Genomic DNA, 19,137 nt, shown 5'->3' on the forward strand with positions numbered 1-19,137 from the left:
GGCTGTACCTGAAGTGCACTGGCTGGGAATTGAACCCAGGTCGCCTGCATGGAAAGCGAGAAGTCTACCGCTGAACCATCACTACCCCTTTACAAAATATCAGCACTGGAGATTCGAGATACTGAGATCTTTCGGTCCAGTGTTTCCCACAAAATGTGGTACACGTGTCACTTGTGGGCAAGATGATTTTAAGGTACACGCAAAAAGAGCAAGTTGTATAACGACATGGTTCCATTTTTTGAAAGTGGGTGTTTGTCTACACCCCAGAGGAGGGAGTTCAGGTGGAAAGGGAGGCAGGTTTTTTATTCCAGATTGTTCTCTTCAGCTGGGACTTCGGTTACAGGGAACATTACTTTTTTTTAGCATTTTAATATTTTAAAAGTAACAAATACATGGCTAGTTTGTTAAAGGAAAATAATTTAACTCCACCGCAGAAGTATACAAAACGAAACTAAAGCGTCCCCTTCCTCAGAGGTAACTGCGTTGAATTGTTTTTGTGTTTTCACAAATGGTGGGGGTGGGGTGGAGTCCTTTGGCTGGTGTCTTAGTTACCTAGCGCTGCCATCAAAGGAATAACCCCAAGTGGGTGGCTTCAACAAACAGAAATTTATTCTCTCACAGTTTAGGACGCTGGAAGTCTGAGTTCAGGGTGCCGGCTTTAGGGGAAGGCTTGCTTTCTGTCAGCTCTGCAGGGAAGGTCCTTGTCTTTTCAGCTTCTGCTTCCTGGTTCCTTGGAGATCTCCGTGTGTCTTGGCATCTCTCTTCCCTCATCTCTGCTTGTTCACTTGGTTGCTTAATCTCTTTTATATTTCAAAAAAGACTGACTTCAGACATACCCTACACTAATCCTTCTAATGGTCATGCATTTATTTTCATACACTGAGAATATATAGATAGACACCTAGTATGGCAGTTACTTCACCTGGTAGGACCACTCAGGATGGACTCATTGCCAGCCTCCAAGGCCAGCGTCCTTCTGGCCCAGCTTGTTAGCATGTGAGACACCCAGAGGTTCACGATGCCCAGATGTGGGTGGATGAATTCCTCCTACCGCCCTGCCCTTGTGACTGTGGACGAGTGTCTCCTGCCATCCCCACACCTCAGCAGCCCTGCGAGGATGCACATTTCACCTTGTGACTGTGGACGAGTGTCTCCTGCCATCCCCACACCTCAGCAGCCCTGCGAGGATGCACGTTTCACCGCAGCACCCCGCCTCCCGCTTCTGCAGCAGGTTCCCCTCTTGGAAATCAGACACAACAGTTACGGGTGATTTTGAAATATTTAATCAAAAAAGACTCTGGCATTTTAAAAGTTAGATTTACAAACTTGACACATTCTTCATATTAGCGATTGACCTATTTATTACACATTGTCCAAGCAAATGAGGTTTGTCAAGACACCAACAATACACTCGAGTTGGCTGTAATAGCACTTTGCAAATAAGTATCCAGTTTAACGGACCACTGCAAGCAAATTTAACTAAGTATGTCAAAACATTAGTTAAATACTAATCTCTGGAAATATACATTATACCTACAGCTGCTTTTTTTTTTTTTACAGTAAGGATCCTATTATTTTTCCTTTTAATTATCAAAATGGCAAATCACTGCACGGTCCTGGATCTCCAAGCAATAAAACTGAAATAGGTGTTTCCAGCGTAGCAGATGGTGACCAGGAAGGCAAAGAACTGGGGAAAACAAAGCAGAATGGAAAGGGGGGTTTAGGGCGTGTTCTAACAAGGAAAGTTACCATCCCCTCTACTGAATCACACATTCTCAGCATCACCCCCCCCCCGCTCCCGGCCTCCTAACCTAAAACTATTACTTCAATTACCTTCTCTCTCAAACGACTTCTGCTTCTGCTCTTTTTATTTTTTGGAGCATGTCTGGAAAGCCTGTAGTTATGCTCAGATAACTCCAGAGAGTTCACTTAGGAATGTCTATAATGGTGGCTGGAGCCCTGGTGGCACAGTGGTTAAGAGCTTGGCTGTGAACCAAAAGGTCAGCGGTTGGAATCCACCAGCTGCTCCTTGGAAACCCTATGGGGCAGTTCTACTCTGTCCTGTAGGGTGGCTATGAGTCAGAATGGATGCAGTGGGTTTGGTTTTTGGTTTATGATGGTGCTGCATCCGAGAAGTACATGTACTTCTGATTTGCCATAGACAATTGTAGACCAACTTCCGATTGCCACAGGGTCAGTTAACATAAAGGAGTCCGGCGGGCTGGAGGTAAGGTGTGAATCCACATGGCCCGTGTGGTGTGAATGGTGGGTGACTGTAAGAGTGCAGCGGCCATCACCTGGTTCCAGCCAACTGTTGCCATGTACTAACTTAGGCCCAGAGTGGCCAAAGCTTGTGATTTTTAATCTCATGTGCACCCATGCTCTCTGCCTATAAACAGAGATTGTCAAACATGAAACTAAGTAAAGAATATGGAGATTTTAAACCATAAATGTAAGTGAAAGAACATAATGAGCTCAGTGTACTTATCAACCAACTTCAGTATTATCATTTTGACATCCCTGTCTATTTTTTTCCATCATCCCCCGACCCTACTTTTTTTGGAGTGGGAATATTTGAAGGCCAATCTCAGAGAGATTCTTAAAATTAGTCTTGTAAATCAGAAAAATACACACCCTTATGATTAAAAAGTACAAAGAAAAAATAAAATGCAAACAGTACAGGAGCATCTAAATTAAAAAGTAGAAGTCCTTTGTTCTACACCCTTCATCCCCCAAGCCCAGGCCCTGGAAGGAAACTCTGCTGGTATATATTTTTTCTAGGCATTTTCAATGCACAAACGATCATTTCTACTTAAAAATATATATATATATATATATATATAATTGTACCGTGCCCACTCTCTGCAGAGTCCCCCTCACTTCATAAACTCCAGGCAGCAGAATTATTCTTAGAATGCCTCAAACACATCTTCTCCCCCCAACAAATACATGTTTTATTCCACCCACCTGGCTTTCACTCAAGCAGTCTCTCTCAACCTTTTGCACTTTAGACCACTAGAAGGCCCCGATGCTCCTTAAACCAATTAGCCAATGGCCAATGAGTCGTTACTGTAGATGGTACTGGTTCCTGTCCTTCCCCCTGGTCCCAGGCAGGCCCCGCCCAGGGGGTTACAGGGGATGAGAGGGCTCACTCACCGAGGAGGCCGCCCAGCTGTTGAAGTTGTGGCTGTCCCTCTCCGGGGAGACAGAGGATGCATCCACCACGGCGGCTGAGAGGTATAAGACGAAGGCACTTCCATTGAAGCACAGGCCCTGGAGAGTGTTAGGGAGGGAGGGAAGGTCTGGGTGTCAGGCTTGCACAGATCTGGACCCCAGAAGTGCTCAGGGCTGCACTTCGGGTGTAGTGACACGACACCTGGGCCTTGGGGGAGGGCAGGGACTGAGGGCTGTGCCTGGGGGGTGCGGGGTGGGAGTACAAGATGAGAGGGTCTCGCACCAGTTTTTATAGCACACCCAGACCCCCGCCCAACACCCAGACTGCATGCTGCCCTCCAGCCACTTCTCGCCTCAACTTGCTCTTTTTATAAAAAAAATTATTGTGGTGAAACACACACAATAAAAATTTTCTCATGTGAACCATTTTTAGGCGTACAATTCAGCGACATTAATTATATTCACCACGTTACATAACCATCACCACCATCTTTTCCACAAGTTTTTCATCCCCTCAAACAGAAACCCAGAGCCAATGAAGCAATTACTTCCCCTTTTACGCGGCCCTGGTGTCTGCGAATCTACTTTGGTCTTCAGTCATTTGTCTACTTTAGATATTTCATAGAAGTGGGATCATATGATATTTGCCCTCTTGGGTCTGACTTATTTCACTCAGCATAATGTTTTCAAGGTTCATCCACATGGTAGCATCTATCAGGACTTCATTTCTCTTCATGGCTGAGTTGATATTCCACTGGATGGATGTACCACATTCATCTGTTGCTGGACACTGGGCCGTGTGCCCCTTTTGGCTACTGCGGACAGTGCTACAATGAACACTGGCGTACCTCGGTTTGCTCTCGGCGCCCATTTCACCCAGACTTCAGCTATGGTGACCTACTGGCTGAGCAAGGCAAGCAGCAGTCGGGGCCATGCTGTGAGATTTTCCTCAGCTATGGTCCAGCAGCAGCGGTAGCCCCTCACCACATGTCCCTGAACAAGAGCTGGGAGACCTTGTCCTAAAACAGGCCCAGCTGACCTTCCAACGCCCATGCTCTAAGCATGGAGGGACCCTTTAGTGAGTTCCTCTTTCCTAGGCAAGTTCTTCAAAATAAAAATGAGTTTATAAATATTAATCTAGCCCTGGGAGAACTAATCTCACCCTTGGGACAGCTATGTAAATCCAAGCAAGCATTTGGTTCTCGGTTATATTTAAACTCTAGGAAACCATACTGTAAAATGTAAAAATGTTCAGGCAGCTTGGTCTTGCCTGAACAATGAGAGGGGGTGGGAAAGGGGTAAAGCCACCGGCAGGTACCAAAGCTGTATACAGGTAGAACCCACTGCCGTCGAGTCGATTCTGACTCACAGTGACCCTATAGGACAGAGTAGAGCTTCCACATAGGGTTTCCAAGGAGTGGCTGGTGGATTCCAACTGCTGACCTTTTGGTTAACAGCTCAGCTCTTCACCACTGCACCCCAGGGGCCCATACAGGTAGAAGAGGGATGGATTTCAAGGAGCAGGTCCCCATGGCCATTAACATCTCTACCTTCATAACTTAGAGACATAGAGAGATGGGCAGGTGAAGAAGCAATGCATTTTTCTTCTCAGAGGAAAAGACGGGTAAATAGAATTTTCTGGAATCTGGTTCTGGCCTTCTAGGTGGGGTCATGAATCCTCAGCTCCCCACACCACTCCTGGGTTAGAAAGGTCAGCATCTAAAATAGGGGCTTCACCAGGGTCTACCGAAAGTTGAAGCTGTGCAAGCTGCTCGCTTGCCGCTGGATGGCTCCTTATGTGTGGGGGTTGTGCTTTTTGGTCCAGGAACACATCTGTGTATTAACAAAAAAAATCTTACTGGTATTTTTTTTTAAATTGCCACATCACCTCTTGCAATTTAACGTTTTACACATTTCCTATTTACCAAGTGTTATGGATTGAATTATGTTCCCCCCAAATACAGGTGTTGTAAACCTAACCTCAATGTCTGTGCTTATAATCCCATTTGGGAATGAGTTGTCTCTGTTATGCTAATGAGGCAGGATTAGTGCAGGGTGTACCCTGAGTCAACCTCTTTTGAGATATAAGAGATTAAAACAAGCGAGGTAAGAAGCAGTCATAGGCGATGAGAGATGCCAAGCCAAATAAAGATCACCCAGGAGCAGAAGCTCAAAGAGAACTTCCCCCAGAGCCGACAGAGGAGAACGCCTGCCCCTAGAGCCAGTGCTCTGAATTTGGACTCCTAGCCTCCTAAACTGTAAGAAATAAGTTTCTGTTTGTTATAGCCACCCACTTGTGGTATTTCTGTTATAGCAGCACTAGATAAAAGAGTCCACCCCACCCTCATTGTTTTTAAAAACACAAAAAGTTAAATGTAGTTACCTCAGAGGAGTGGGAAACGTTAGTTTCATTTTGAATACTTCCATCAAACCAAAAAAAAAAACGACGCATTGCCTTTGAGTTGATTCCGACTCGTAAAAACCAAAAACCAAACCCAGTGCTGTCAAGTCGATTCCAACTCACAGCGACCCTATAAGACACAGTAGAACTGCCCCGTAGGGCTTCCAAGGAGTGGCTGGTGGATTCGAACTGCTGACCTTCTGGTGAGCAGCCAAGCTCTTAACCGCTACGCCACCAAGGCTCCAACACTTCTACCAAAAAAAAAAAAAAAAAAACCCAAACCTGTTGCTGTTGACTCTGACTCCTAGCGACCTATAGGACAGAGTAGAACTGCCCCATAGAGTTTCCAAGGAGCGCCTGGTGGATTCAAACTGCTGACATTTTGGTTAGCAGCCGTAGCACTTAACCACTAAGTCACCAGGGTTTCTAACACTTCTATAAAAAAAAAAAAAAAAAAATAGTGGGGGTTAAATTTATTTTCCTTAACAAACTAGCCACGTATTACTTTTAAAATATCAAAATGCTAAAAAAAAGTAATACATGTTCACTGCAGCCAAACAAAGTCCCAGTAAGCACGGTGTGGGAACTTACAAAGGTTTCCAATTGTTCTTTTTTGGAGGAAGGGAAGGCTATTCTTTTCTGAAATTCTATCCTTCTTTGGTATAAAAATATCCTTTTTTCCCCCAAAGGCGCACACATACCAAAACAAACGAACAAACACAAAAACAAACAATATGCTCCAAATAGCTAGCAATTCTTTGTTGTTCCTCTACAAGGCCTTATTGGTGTCTACGACTTACAAGACCGAACTGCTAATAATGTCTAACCCTTGGTGAAGAGGATTAGGTTCTTTTAGTTCTGTGGCAATTTCCTGAAGGCTAGATTAGACCCAGATCACAGAATTTCAGAGCAGTGTTTGTGAGAGGTGGCTTTTGGCCATCAAGTCTGGCCTTGCATAACCTCCCTGCCCTGGTGGTAAAAAACCCACTGCCGTCGAGTCGATTCCGACTCGTAGCAACCAGGGCCCTGGTGGTAGCCCTGGTGATAGCCCAGGCTCCAACGACAGGCACCTCACTACCCTCAGGTCACTACTCTGAACTGGCCCTTCTACTGCTGGACAGATTTAAAAAAACAAAATCCCACACAAAAGAGAGCAGTGTTATACACACTTACACACATGTTGTTAACTGCCATCAAGTGGGTCCCCGAATCCTGGCCACCCCACGCACGACAGAACAAAATGCTGTCCACGACTACGTCATCCCCATGATTGGTTGTAGACCAGACCATTGTGATCCAAGGGTTTTCACTGGGTGATTTTTGGAAATAGATTTGCAGACCTTTCTTCCTAGTCTGTCTTAGTCTAGAAGCACCAGTGAAACCCGTTCGGCATCACAGCAATATACAAGCCTTCACTGACAGACTATGGTGGCTGTGTGCCTGAGATACACTGGCTGGGAATTGAACCTGAGTCTCCTGCATGGAAGGCGAGAATTCTACCACTGAACCACCAATGCCCCATGTTATACCTATAAAAAAATAGTAGATATCAAAGAGATACTTACTGAATTCAAAGGATTAGAATTAGGCTTTAAGCTGGCTGAGGCTCACAAGGCCATGCACAGTACCCTCTGGTTTACACGATGACTTCCAACTTTCTTTCAATCCCTGGATGGGAAAGGTATGTACAGGAAGTCTACTTCCAACTTCTCTATGTATTAAGAGAAATTTCAGGTCTGAAGACAGTGGGGAGAAGTGGGGAAACAATGGCACAGGACCGGGCAGTGTTTCATTATGTTGTACATAGATAGGGCCACTGTCAGAACTGATTCCACAGTACCTGACAACAACAGATAAGACAGTTCGTCCCTATCTTGCACAGTATAAGGGATGGGCTGCCCAATAAGCAAGGTACACAATTATGCAGTTTCACCTGTTTTTCACCACATGAAAGATGTGGTGAAACCCATATGAAATTGTGCACTACAGATTAGTAAGTAAACAGACACAATTAAGCCCATGTATGCCTTGCTTACCGGTTAATCTACCCCTGCACAGTAGGACGACATAGTGGCCAGGGCTGGTCTAGCAGTCTCTGGGTAACAAGGACACAGGCTTCTTCCTTTGTGTTGGTCTGCCATCTCTGGGGTCTTAACATTCTCCAAGTGGCACACCAATGCGATGTCTATATAACAGCTAGTGGGAAGGTGCAGGGAGAGCAGGCCTCTCCTTAAGGGCATGTTATGGATTGAATTGTGTCCCCCCAAAAATATGTGTAGGAATCCTAATCCCTATATACCTGTAATGTAATACAGTGTAATATAACATGACCTTACATCTAATCTAATGTAATGTAATCACCTTCCATAATGCAATTTAATGTAATATAATTGATCACTCAGTTGAGGTCATACCAGTGTAGGGTGGATCCTACACCTTATCACTCCTGAGTTGTATAAAGAGCAGCACAGACACAGACACACAGACACACACAAAGACAGATGCCATGCAAGGACTGCCAAAGAACCGAGGAATTCCTGGGACTACCTATGAGGAAAGGACACAGTTGAGTCCCTGATGTGGATTTTTAGCCTCCAGAACCATGAGAACATGTATTTCTGCTCTTAAAAGCCACCACTGGTGGTACTCCTATTACAGCAGCATTAGAAGACGAAGACAGGCATGACCTACAAGTTTCACACATCACTTCCCCTCACATCCCATCAGCAAGAACTCAATCCTACGGTCCACCTACAGGCAGGGTGGCTGGGAAACGGAGACTAGCTGGGTGCCCAAAGGCCTGACTGAAAATCCTATGACTACCCAAGAAAAGGAATATCGGGGGATATTGAATCCTATTGCCCCTGGTGCTCAATCTATTCAGATAGCTCAGAATGCATGATTTTCAGGCTAATGTCTGATGACACTGGGTTCTCAAGAGTTTAAAGAAAGATAAAGCCCCTTGAGTTCACCACCTGGCATTCCATAAAGCCTCCGAAAGTTTAAGTTAACAGTCAGAAAGAACAGGTCCTTCCTCTTGCTCCCCTAGAACTTTGCCTCTTTCTTTAGTGTTTATTCTGCTTTACCTGATACTTAGCCTTGTACACGTTTGTCTTTCCCATCAGATTGTTTCTTGAAGGCGGTTGGGGTGTCCTATTTCTCTAGCTACCTCTTGCCTTTCTGGCTCTTCAGCCTCTAGGACCAAGCATCACGAGTGGAAGACAACCAAACCCCCTGCTGTTGAGTTGATTCCAACTCATAGCAACCATACAGGACAGAGCAGAACTGCCCCACAGGGTTTCCAAAGAGCGGCTGGTGGATTCAAACTGCTGACCTTTGGGTTAGTAGCCGAGCTCTTAACCACTGTACCACCGGGGCTCCTTAGAGCCAGTAGAGGGGGCCTGTCATGGATTGAATTATGTCCCCCCAAAAATGTGTGTATCAACTTGGTTAGGCGATGGTTCCCAGTATTGTAGGGTTGTCCTCCATTTTGTGATTGTAATTTTATGTTGAGAGGATTAGGGTGGGATTATAACACCACCCTCACGCAGGTCACCTCTCTGATCCGAGGTAAAGGGAGTTTCCCTGGGGCATGGCCTGTACCACCTTTTATCTCTCAAGAGATAAAAGGAAAGGGAAGCAAGCAGAGAGTTGGGGACCTCATTCCACCAAGAAAGCAGCACTGGGAGCAGAACACATCCTTTTGACCTGGGGTCCCTGCACCTGAGGAGCTCCTTGTCCATGGGAAGATTGAAGACAACGACCTTCCTTCAGAGCTGACAGAGAGAGAAAGCCTTCTTCTGTAGCCAACGCCCTGAATTTGGACTTTTAGCCTACTTTACTGTGAGGAAATAAATTTCTCTTTGTTAAAGCCACTTGTGGTAATTCTGTTATAGCAGCACTAGATGACTAAGACAGGGCCCATTTTATGTCTCTGAGCCCTGGGCTAATAAGTCATGTGCTTTGTTCTGGCACCATCTTTTGTGAAAGGGTCTTGTGGAAAGATCTGGAAATATCAGTACTCTTTAGAACTGCCAAAAAGGACCACCAAGGCCTAACATCTGGGCTAGCAGTTCCTGTTCAATACGGCACAATGAAAATGGTTACTTTCAAGGCCAAGAGAATTGAGCATCTGTGTACACTGGGAGCCAAGCCAATTTCAAGGGCTGACAGCTGCAGCTGGCATTAGGGACCTGCATCTCACTCCTGGCTATCAAAAATATCCTCTCAGTGCCTCAGTTTATCTGCAAAATGGAAATAATACATTCCATCTTTGCAGGGTTATTGTGAAGATTAAATGAAATGATGTAAATATACGACCCAGCATGATACCTGGCACACAGTAGGTGCTTAGTAGACATTAGCCTCTATTACTGGTAAAAGGAGGCTCACAGGACTTGCAATGAGGTCAGTGATAATGAGCTACAGGTGATCAAGTCTCAGAGCACGCATCTGGGTAGGCCTTGGTACTTAGCGCTACGAAGAGGACAAATTTTACTGCTTTAAATTTTCAGCTCAGATCAGATTTGGCACAAAGCACATCCAAGACTCTCTGGGCAAACAGTATTCTAACAGTTGGAGCTCAGGAGCTCAGAGGTGCTGGTGGGAACCAGCTGTGGTCCCTGCTTCATAATAAAGACAGCTTCAGGCAACTTTGCACCTGCACTCTCCCTAGATACATAAAGGCAATGGCACATTGTTTTTTTTTTTTTTTTAATGTAGTCAGTATTTTATTGAGCAAAATAAAGTAACACTTGAAAAACAACAGTGCACATAGGGGCTGGATCTATAATCAGGCTACAGAAAATGCTTGGGCATGTGTGGATTTTCTTGGATTCCTCATGAGATGGTAGTTACGAGAATTGGGCCCAAAGGTTAGGAACTGCTGGAGTAGTGAGGGATTAAGAATATGGTTCAACCCCAGCTCTACCACTTGTGGATGGTTTGACCTTGGGTGAGCTACTTAACGTCTATAAATCATCAGTTTCCTCAAATGTGAATACTGGCAATACCACCTGTTCCTCTAGGGTTGCTGGGAAGATCAGAGATAATGTATGTGGACCACGTGGCAGAGCCCTTGACACATGATTAGTACATGGCATATTGTTAAAACAGGTTCCCATGCAACGCTCATGCCTTATCAACTGAGAGGGCTGCACACAAGATTATGAAATTCTGGTTTCTGCGGTGTTCCCTGGATGGACTCTCAGTCAAGTTCCCAGAGGACTAATATCAGGCCCACTGATTCCTTATCTGCAGTCTTAGATTCACAAACGCCCTGAGAAGCAAAAGTAAACTCAAAACTCATTTGGAAGCCAGAGCTGGCCTGAATGACATGGGGTTGATGCAGTCTTTTCTGTCCCTCTGAGGAAAATTCATGTGTTCTTACAGAAACATGAACGTGTTTGATTCTGGTGCTGTCCCAAACTCAGAAATGCACCAAATGACTTTAATATTTGTCATGGATTAGATTATGTCCCCCTAGAAATGTGTGTATCAATTTAGCTGGGCCATGATTCCCAGTATTATGTGATTTTCCTATATGTTGTAATTCCTGCCTCTATGATGTTAACAATGGAGGATGGGTGGAAGTTGTGTTAGTGAGGCAGGACTCAACCTACAAGATTGGATTGTGTCTTGAGGCAATCTCTTGAGATAATAGAGAGAAGCAAGCAGAGACAGGGGGACCTCATTCCACCAAGAAAGCAGTGCCGGGAGCAGAGTGCATCCTTCGGACCTAGAGTTCCTGTGCAGAGAAGCTCCTAATCTGGGGGAAGATTGATGAGAAGGCCAACAGAGAGACAAAGCCTTCCCCTGGAGCTGACACCCTGAATTTGGACTTTTAGCCTACTCGACTGTGAGAAAATAGACTTCTCTTTGTTAAAACCATCCACTTGTGGTATTTCTGTTATAGCAGCACTAGATGACTAAGACGATATTCTTCTAAAATTTGGAGAAAAAAAAACTTAATTCCAAATACATCTGGTCCAGGGATTTTGGGTAAGGGATTGTGAATCTATAACTATTTCTAAACCAGTGCTTCCCAAACTGTAGGTGTGAAAGAATCATCTGGAAAGCTTATAATAACAGAGACTCCCAGGCTTTTTCTGGGAGTTTCTGACTCAGTAGGTCTGCGGTGGGGCCTAAGATCCTGTATTGCTAACGAGTTCCCGGATGATGCTGATGCCATGGTCCAGGGACCACACTCTGAATAGCAAGATTCTAGGAGTACCACTTGGGCACCAAGAGCCTATCAGCTGCCTCAACACAATGTCCTGGGTCAACCTGACCCCTGCCATGCTCCTGACCAGTGGTAGGACGCTACAGTGAGGACTGGCATCTGAAGTCCCCAGTCAGCTCTATAATAGGTTCTGCTGAGCAGTTGGTAATACACAAGTTTAGTCTGAAGTTGTCATTGTTAGACACCGAAGGCTGTTCTAGACCTGACTCTGGATGCTCAGATGAATGCCAACTCACAAATGCTCTGGGAGGTTGCAATGGTACTTTTCATTTGGAATGACAAATAAAAACCCCAACCAGAAGTCAGACATGTTTGACCTGTAGCATCTGCCCGCACCAAATGAAATTTTGAAAACATTTGGCTATAAACATTTTAAAACTGGGAAAGTTCACACAGAAACCCAATTTATAGATTCTCTTAGGGAAAAAAAAAATTGTCTGAGACCAGTAGAACTAGATGGTGCCCGGCTACCACCACCGACTGCTCTGACAGGGATCACAACAGAGAATCCTGAATGGAGCAGGAAAAAAATGTAAAACAGAATTCAAATTCATGTAAAAAGACTAGACTTACTGGTCTGACAGAGACTGAAGGAACCCCTGAGACTGTGGCTCCTGGACACCCTTCTAACTCAGAACTGAAGCCACTCCCAAAGCCCACTCTTCAGACAAAGATTAGACAGGCCTATAAAACAAAAAATAACAAATGTGAGGAACGTGCTTCTCAGTTCAATTAAATATATGAGACCAAATGGGCAGCAACAGTCCAAAAGCAGGATGAGAAGGCAGGAAGGGACAAGAACTGGTCAAATGGACACAGGAAACCCAGGGTGGAAAGGGGGAGTATGCTGTCACATTGTGGGGATTGCAACCAATGTTGCAAAACAAAATGTGTATAAATTTTTGAATGAGAAATTAACTTGAGCTGTAAACTTTCACCTAGAGCACAATAAAAACAAAACCAAAGTAACAAATGGAAGACCTAGGAATCCTGGGACCACATTTCCAGCTTATTTTTTTTAATGAAGAATATTTCTCAAGCTGTTTAATATGCTAATAAAGTGTGTCTGAGTGGAAAGATTTCAAAAGCACACTCAATTTACTCATTTACACACCTGTCTGGACCTTCACACACATGAGTGGTCAGCCCCTGACTTGGAGGCCATGCTTGAGGGGATAAACGATTAAATAATTCTGAAAGGACTAAAAGTCCAGGTTCCCTGACCTCTGGATGGACATCAGGACACGTGGACTCCTGTTGGGTGTGAGTCCGTGCAAAGTCACATGATGCCAAACCTCAGTTTTCTTATCTGTAAAATGGGGACACACCTCCCAATGATAAATTCTGATAATGCAAATCAAAGCATTGTAAAAACTAGGCAATGCCAGAAGAGAGGGCTGTTCATTTGCTTTTGTTGTTGTTGGGTGCCATCCAGCCAGTTCTAACTCATAGCGACCCCATGTACGACAGAATGAAACACTGCCCTGTCCTGTACCATCCTCACAATCATTGCTATGTTTAAGCCCATGGTTGCAGCCACAGTGTAAATCCATCTCATTGAGGGTCTTCCTCTTTTTCACTGACCCTCTACCTTACCAAGCATGATATCCTTCTCCAGGGACTGGTCCCTCCTGATAACATGTCCAAAGTACGTGAGGCAAAGTCTCAGCCGTCCTCACTTCCAAGGAGCACTCTGGCTGTCCTAGATTCAAGACAGACCTGTTCGTTTTTCTGGCAGTCCACGATATACTCAGTATTCTTGGCCAACACCATAATTCAAAGGCATCAACTCTTCTTCGGTCTTTCTTATTCATTGTCCAGCTTTCAGATGCGTATGAGGTGATGGAAAATATCATGGCTTGGATCAGACGTGCCTAGTCCTCCAAGTGATATCTTTGTTTTTCAACACTTTAAAGTCGTCTTTCACAGCAGATTTGCCAAATGCAATACATGTTGTTTGATTTCTTGACTGCTGCTTCCATGGACATTGATTTTGGATCCAAGCAAAATGAAATTCTTGACAACTTCAACACGTTCTCCATTTATCATGATGTTGCGTACTGGTCCAGTTGTGAGGATTTTTGTTTTCTTTATGTTCAGGTGTAATCCATACTGAAAGCTGTGGTCTTTGATCTTCATCAGTAAGGGCTTCAAGTCTTCTTCACTTTCAGCAAGGAAGGTTGTGTCATCTGCATATCACAGGTTGTTAATGAGTCTTCCTCCACTCCTGATGCTGCGTTCTTCTTCGTATTGTCCAGTTTCTTGGACTATCTGCTCAGCATACAGATTGAATAAGTATGGCGAAAGGATATATCCCTCATGCACGCCTTTCCTAACTTTAAACCACACAGTATCTCCTCTTTCTGTTCGAGTGACTGCCTCTTGGTCTATGTACAGGTTCCACATAAGCACAAGTAAGTGTTCTGGAATTCTCGTTCTTCACAATGTTATCCATAATTTGTTATGATCCACATAGTCAAATGCTTCTGCACAGTCAATAAAACACAGGTAAACATCTTTCTGGTGTTCTCTGTTTTTACCAAGAACCATCTGACATCAGCAATGGTAACCCTTGTTCCATGTCCTCTTCTAAATTCAGCTTGAATTTCTGGCAGTTCCCTGTCGATGTACTGCTGCAAATTCTTTTGAATTATTGTCAGCAAAATTTTACTTGCATGTGATATTAATGTTGTTATTCAGTAATTTCCGCAATCTGTTGGATCATCTTTCTTTGGAATGGGCACAAATAGGGATTTCTTCCAGTCAGTTGGCCAAGTAGCTGTCTTCCAAATTTCTTGGCATGGATGAGTGAGCATCTCCAGCGCCTCATCCGTATGTTAAAACATCTCTATAGGTATTAAGTACCATTAAAGCCAATGTTTAAAAAATTTTTAATGTAATAAATTCCTGAGGGAGTTTTAGGCTTGGAAAAAAGACTATATAGATAACAGCAAATGGAAAGGTTAGATAGGAACCTCAGCAGGCAGTGAGTTTATGTTAATGGCAGAGGAACAACTCAGAAAAGGAGAGTGAAGATGGTTGAAAACTTGAAGTAATCAATGTCACCAAATCGTACATGTAGAAACTGAATTGGTGTATGCTTTGCTGTGTATATTTTCAAAAACAACAAAATAAATAAAATTTAGAATAAAAAAAAAAAGTATGTATATGATCTAGACTAGAAGCCAGCAGACCATGGCCCACCGGCCAAATCTTGTCTACCGCCTATAAATAAAACTTTACTGGGACACAGCCACAACACATTCATTTACAAATTGTTTATGGCTGCTTTCATGCTACAAGCAGAATTATTTGTGATGAAGGCTGTATAGCCAGTAAAGCCAAAAATATTTACTATCTGACCCTTCACAGAGAAAGTTTCCAACCCCTGGCCTAGAAATTGAGATTCAGGCAAAGATGGAAATAAAGGTACTATTCATATCTGCATCCCAATGACTCGTTCCCTTGTTACAATGTCTGAGTTCTTCTTTCAAGTTCATAGTCATATTCTTCAAGACTTCTTACCCCGAACAGCCCTCCATAAATCCCCCAACTCACTTTGATTATTCCCTTAAGAGCTTGGGTGCTAACCAAAAGGTCAGAAGTTCGAATCCACCAGCCACTCCTTGGAAACCCTATGGGACAGTACTGCTTTGTTCTATAGGGTCGCTATTAGTCGGAATCAACTCAACGGCAACAGGTTTTATAGTCCCATAGTTACTAGTACTTCAAGGTGCTAGCTTTTTTTTTTAAATCCAACATCCAAATGAGTCTCTTCTCCCTAGTGCCCACCATGGAAGCAGAGCACTGATTCCAACCAGCCTGCCTCTGCTGCCCTCCACATTTATAGGCATCTCATTTGGAATTATTTTCAGAGCCTGTGACACAGTCTAAAGAACCTTAATGGAGAATCCTCGTTTTTTGGATTTGGAGAAACAGTCAAAGCCACTCAGCCCACTTTGAAATGAAGATTTGTGTTCTTGTGGGGCTTAACTTAGCTCATGTCTCTGAATTTCACTTAGGACATGTTGACCTATCTTCAAGATGAAGCTAAACTTCATCTCTTCTCTACAGATTTCCCAGCTGTCTCACACCAAGGTGGTAATCTCCATCACACTCTACATACCCCTGCCTCCTGTTGAAACCCGTTGCTGTTGTTTCCAACTCATAGCAAACCTACAGGACAGAGTAGAATTGCCCCATAAGGTTTCTGAGGAGCGGCTGTTGGATTCAAACCACTGACCTTTTGGTTAGGAGCTGAGCTCTTAACTACTGTACCGCCAGGGCTCCACCCACCCCAGCATACATCATAACCAAAAGAACCAAACCAGTTGCTGCTGACTCGATTCCAACTCACGGTCACCCCATGTGTGTCAGAGTAGAACTGTGCTCCATAGGTTTTCAATGGCTCGTTTTTGCAGAAATAAATCCCTAGGCCTTTCTTCTGAGCCCCTCTGGGTGGACTTGAACCTCCACCTTTCAGCTAGCAGCTGAGTGCATTAACTATTTATACCACCCAGGGACTCAGCATACACCATAGGGTACTACTGTATTTACACATTTTATCATTCGTTTACTCCTAGACTGTGTGTGGATCTTTGTTTATTCTGAATCCAGCATGTTGCCTGGAACCACGGCAAGAATCCAATCACCTTTGACTATTCTTGCTTCCAGATGTGAGGACACCTATTTGTTCTAATAGCAGTTTTCATTTTCATTCCAAAGGGGTCTGAAGGAAGGGAGATCTAGGAGGCTGGTGCCCTCACACACCACACCTGTTTCCAGATTGACACTGGTTACTCAAGAGTCTACATAAGAGAACTGAGCTCTCCTTGATTTGGTCTTCAGAGAGCTGGTTTGCTATTTTCCCTGAAATGAATTTCTGGAACTTCCAACATACCTGGTTTCATACTCAGGTGTAAAACACTCTGAGAAGCTATGGATAATGTTGTGATTAGGTGCCCTGTTGGGGTCTCCATTGCTTGGCCCACCCTCTGCTGGCTGAGACAATCTAGAATTGACTAGTGAAGGGCTAAATGGCATCCTATCTCATAGGCAACGGACAAGAACAGCACAGACTTCCTTACCACTGTTGTCCAGGGCACTTGGGGAATCCTGGTGTAGGTCATCGTTATGTAGATGATGAGGAAGAATACAGTGAGGACCCAGTAAAACACAGCTACAAACATGACCCAGCCAAACGCAGGGACGCGGAAGTACTCAGTTCCAGCAATAAGGGTCCACACCAGCAGTCCCAGCACCTGTAAAACAGTAGAGACAGAGGAAAAGAAAAGAGAGGTGAAGGAGAAAATAAAAAAATAAAGGAAGGAAGTGGGGGACAGAGAAAAAAATAATTATACAGAGCGTCGATTACAAATCTCATGCGTGCACACACATCCATGGAGCTTTGGTGGTGTGGGGATAAAAGCTGGGCTGCTAACCAAAAGGTCGGCAGTTCGAATCCACCAGCTGCCCCTTGGAAACCCTATAGGGCCGTTCTGCCATCCTGTAGGGTCGCTATGAGTTGGAATGACTTGACGGCAACACACACGATTTAAGAATATAATAACGGTTACAAACTTATGTTGCCTACAAATGCCAGGAAGGTAAGAGGCATAAACTTAGCAGGCAGAGCAGGCACCGTGGCAGATAAGAAAACCCACGTCTTGTCGTAAGGGGTCAGGCTCTGCTCAGCTTCAGGCAATCGTTGCTAAATCGCGGGCTGGTTCTGCCAGATCGTTTTTGTCTTTCCAGGAGAACACAGAAACTTAACATTTGTACATGATAAACTTGATGTTTTAAATGTTAGCAATAATTAAAGAGTTTTAAAACACCTCTCAGGGCAAAACCACACACACTATGGCTGGAATTTGCTCACAGGCTGATACTAGTCAAGGGAACAAGATGGCAGGTCCCCTCGGAGGTGGTCCCTGGGACTGCCCTGCTCTCAAGGCATGAATGTTCTCAATTGCTTTTTGAGAGGAATCTATTCGTAACGGTTTGAATGTCTGTGCAGGTACCTGGCTCTAAATGTTGTTGTTTCGCCCTCTTTACAGGCGGGACATCGACATTTTGTTATCTGCTTGATATTGTCCATGAGTTCCAAAGAAAAGATGCTTAATGGCGATGCATTTTAGGGGCTCACATCTGTGGCCACAACATTTATGGAAAGTGAAGATGAAAGTGTTACTAAGTTTCACACTAGTGAAGCTTTTTTGTCTTTTTTTGGCCCGAATTCATCAGGTAATCCATACGTGTGTATCTAACGTTCAGTTGGATCAGGAAGACCTGTAAGAGACGTAACTGGGTGAGGCAGACTTCTGAAACAACATCGCGGGCTTCCTGATTCAAAGTGAAAGGGTCAGAGGAGCCCTTGGTTGACAGTTCACACAGGAAACCTAGGGGCTGAGGGAAGAGGCACCTCACGTGGGCTTATAGTATCTGCCTTGCCACAGGAGTGCAGGGTTTAAGAATTTCCAGCACAGGCTTGTGTCCAGCCTGTTCAGCTCAACTAACAGCTCTTGGCTCCGAATGCAAAAAAGTTTTTCATTATTAAAGCAAGCAGAGCCCACTGTCTGGAGCTGCTTTGTCTAATGGGCTCATGGTGGTCATCTTTCACACACGGGGACAATATCGTTAACTGAGCCATCTCTCAAAGGGCAGGAATACATGACCCACCACCTCGCCAGTGAACACAAAAAGAATGCCAGTCAATAAAGGAATCGTACCACCTAAGTGAATTTCCTAGCCAACTGAGATACACGCAGAAGCAAACCTTCTTTCCTGCTGTAACCCGTACTGATGAAAATCACTCCACAAAAGCTATTCACTTCCTGCTTCTGGTGTGTGTATGTATGACAAACCCCAGACTTTATGTGCTTAGACTAAAAACATTGCTCAATCTTTTCCCAGATAAGCATTTAAGTTAAAACACTTTTTCTTAAATGATAAAGCTAAGACTTCTAAAAAATTCAAAAGTGATAAATGTAGGTAAAAAAATTAACAGAGAACTAAATAAAGGACAACTCCAATCCTACCCACCAGTCCTAAGTTTTTCAGAGAAACCAATACTACCAATTTTGTATCTATCTTTCCTTGCCTTTATAACCGCCCACCTGCACGTCCTTATACTTTACACCTATAAATATGGATCGCTCTGTACACATTGCCAGTGACTTGCTTTTTTCAATCAGCATTATGGAGGACATACTTCCATGCTGCTACATACAGATCTACGCCAATTTTAATGGTTACCCAGCTCTCCATAATTCATGTAACCAGCCCCCTACTGATGGAAATTAAGGTTGCCTCCTTATTGTAA

The 19,137-nt window shown here is 44.1% G+C and overlaps 1 protein-coding gene across 1 annotated transcript in view; it reads right to left on the reverse strand.

Annotated features, from left to right (window-relative positions):
• Positions 1 to 1,253: 1,253 nt before the first annotated feature.
• Positions 1,254 to 19,137, reverse strand: part of CMTM8 (CKLF like MARVEL transmembrane domain containing 8) — a 115,265-nt gene continuing 97,381 nt past the window's right edge. The window contains exons 2-4 of the mRNA XM_049871201.1: positions 16,904 to 17,077; positions 3,157 to 3,273; positions 1,254 to 1,687 (exon numbers count right to left, since the gene is read on the reverse strand). Coding sequence (XP_049727158.1) covers positions 1,604 to 1,687; positions 3,157 to 3,273; positions 16,904 to 17,077 — 375 coding nt within the window. The 3' untranslated portion in view covers positions 1,254 to 1,603. The remainder of the gene's footprint in view (positions 1,688 to 3,156; positions 3,274 to 16,903; positions 17,078 to 19,137) is intronic.

This window comes from Elephas maximus, chromosome 27, assembly GCF_024166365.1.
Source record: "Elephas maximus indicus isolate mEleMax1 chromosome 27, mEleMax1 primary haplotype, whole genome shotgun sequence".
In the NCBI taxonomy this organism is placed as follows: domain Eukaryota; kingdom Metazoa; phylum Chordata; class Mammalia; order Proboscidea; family Elephantidae; genus Elephas; species Elephas maximus.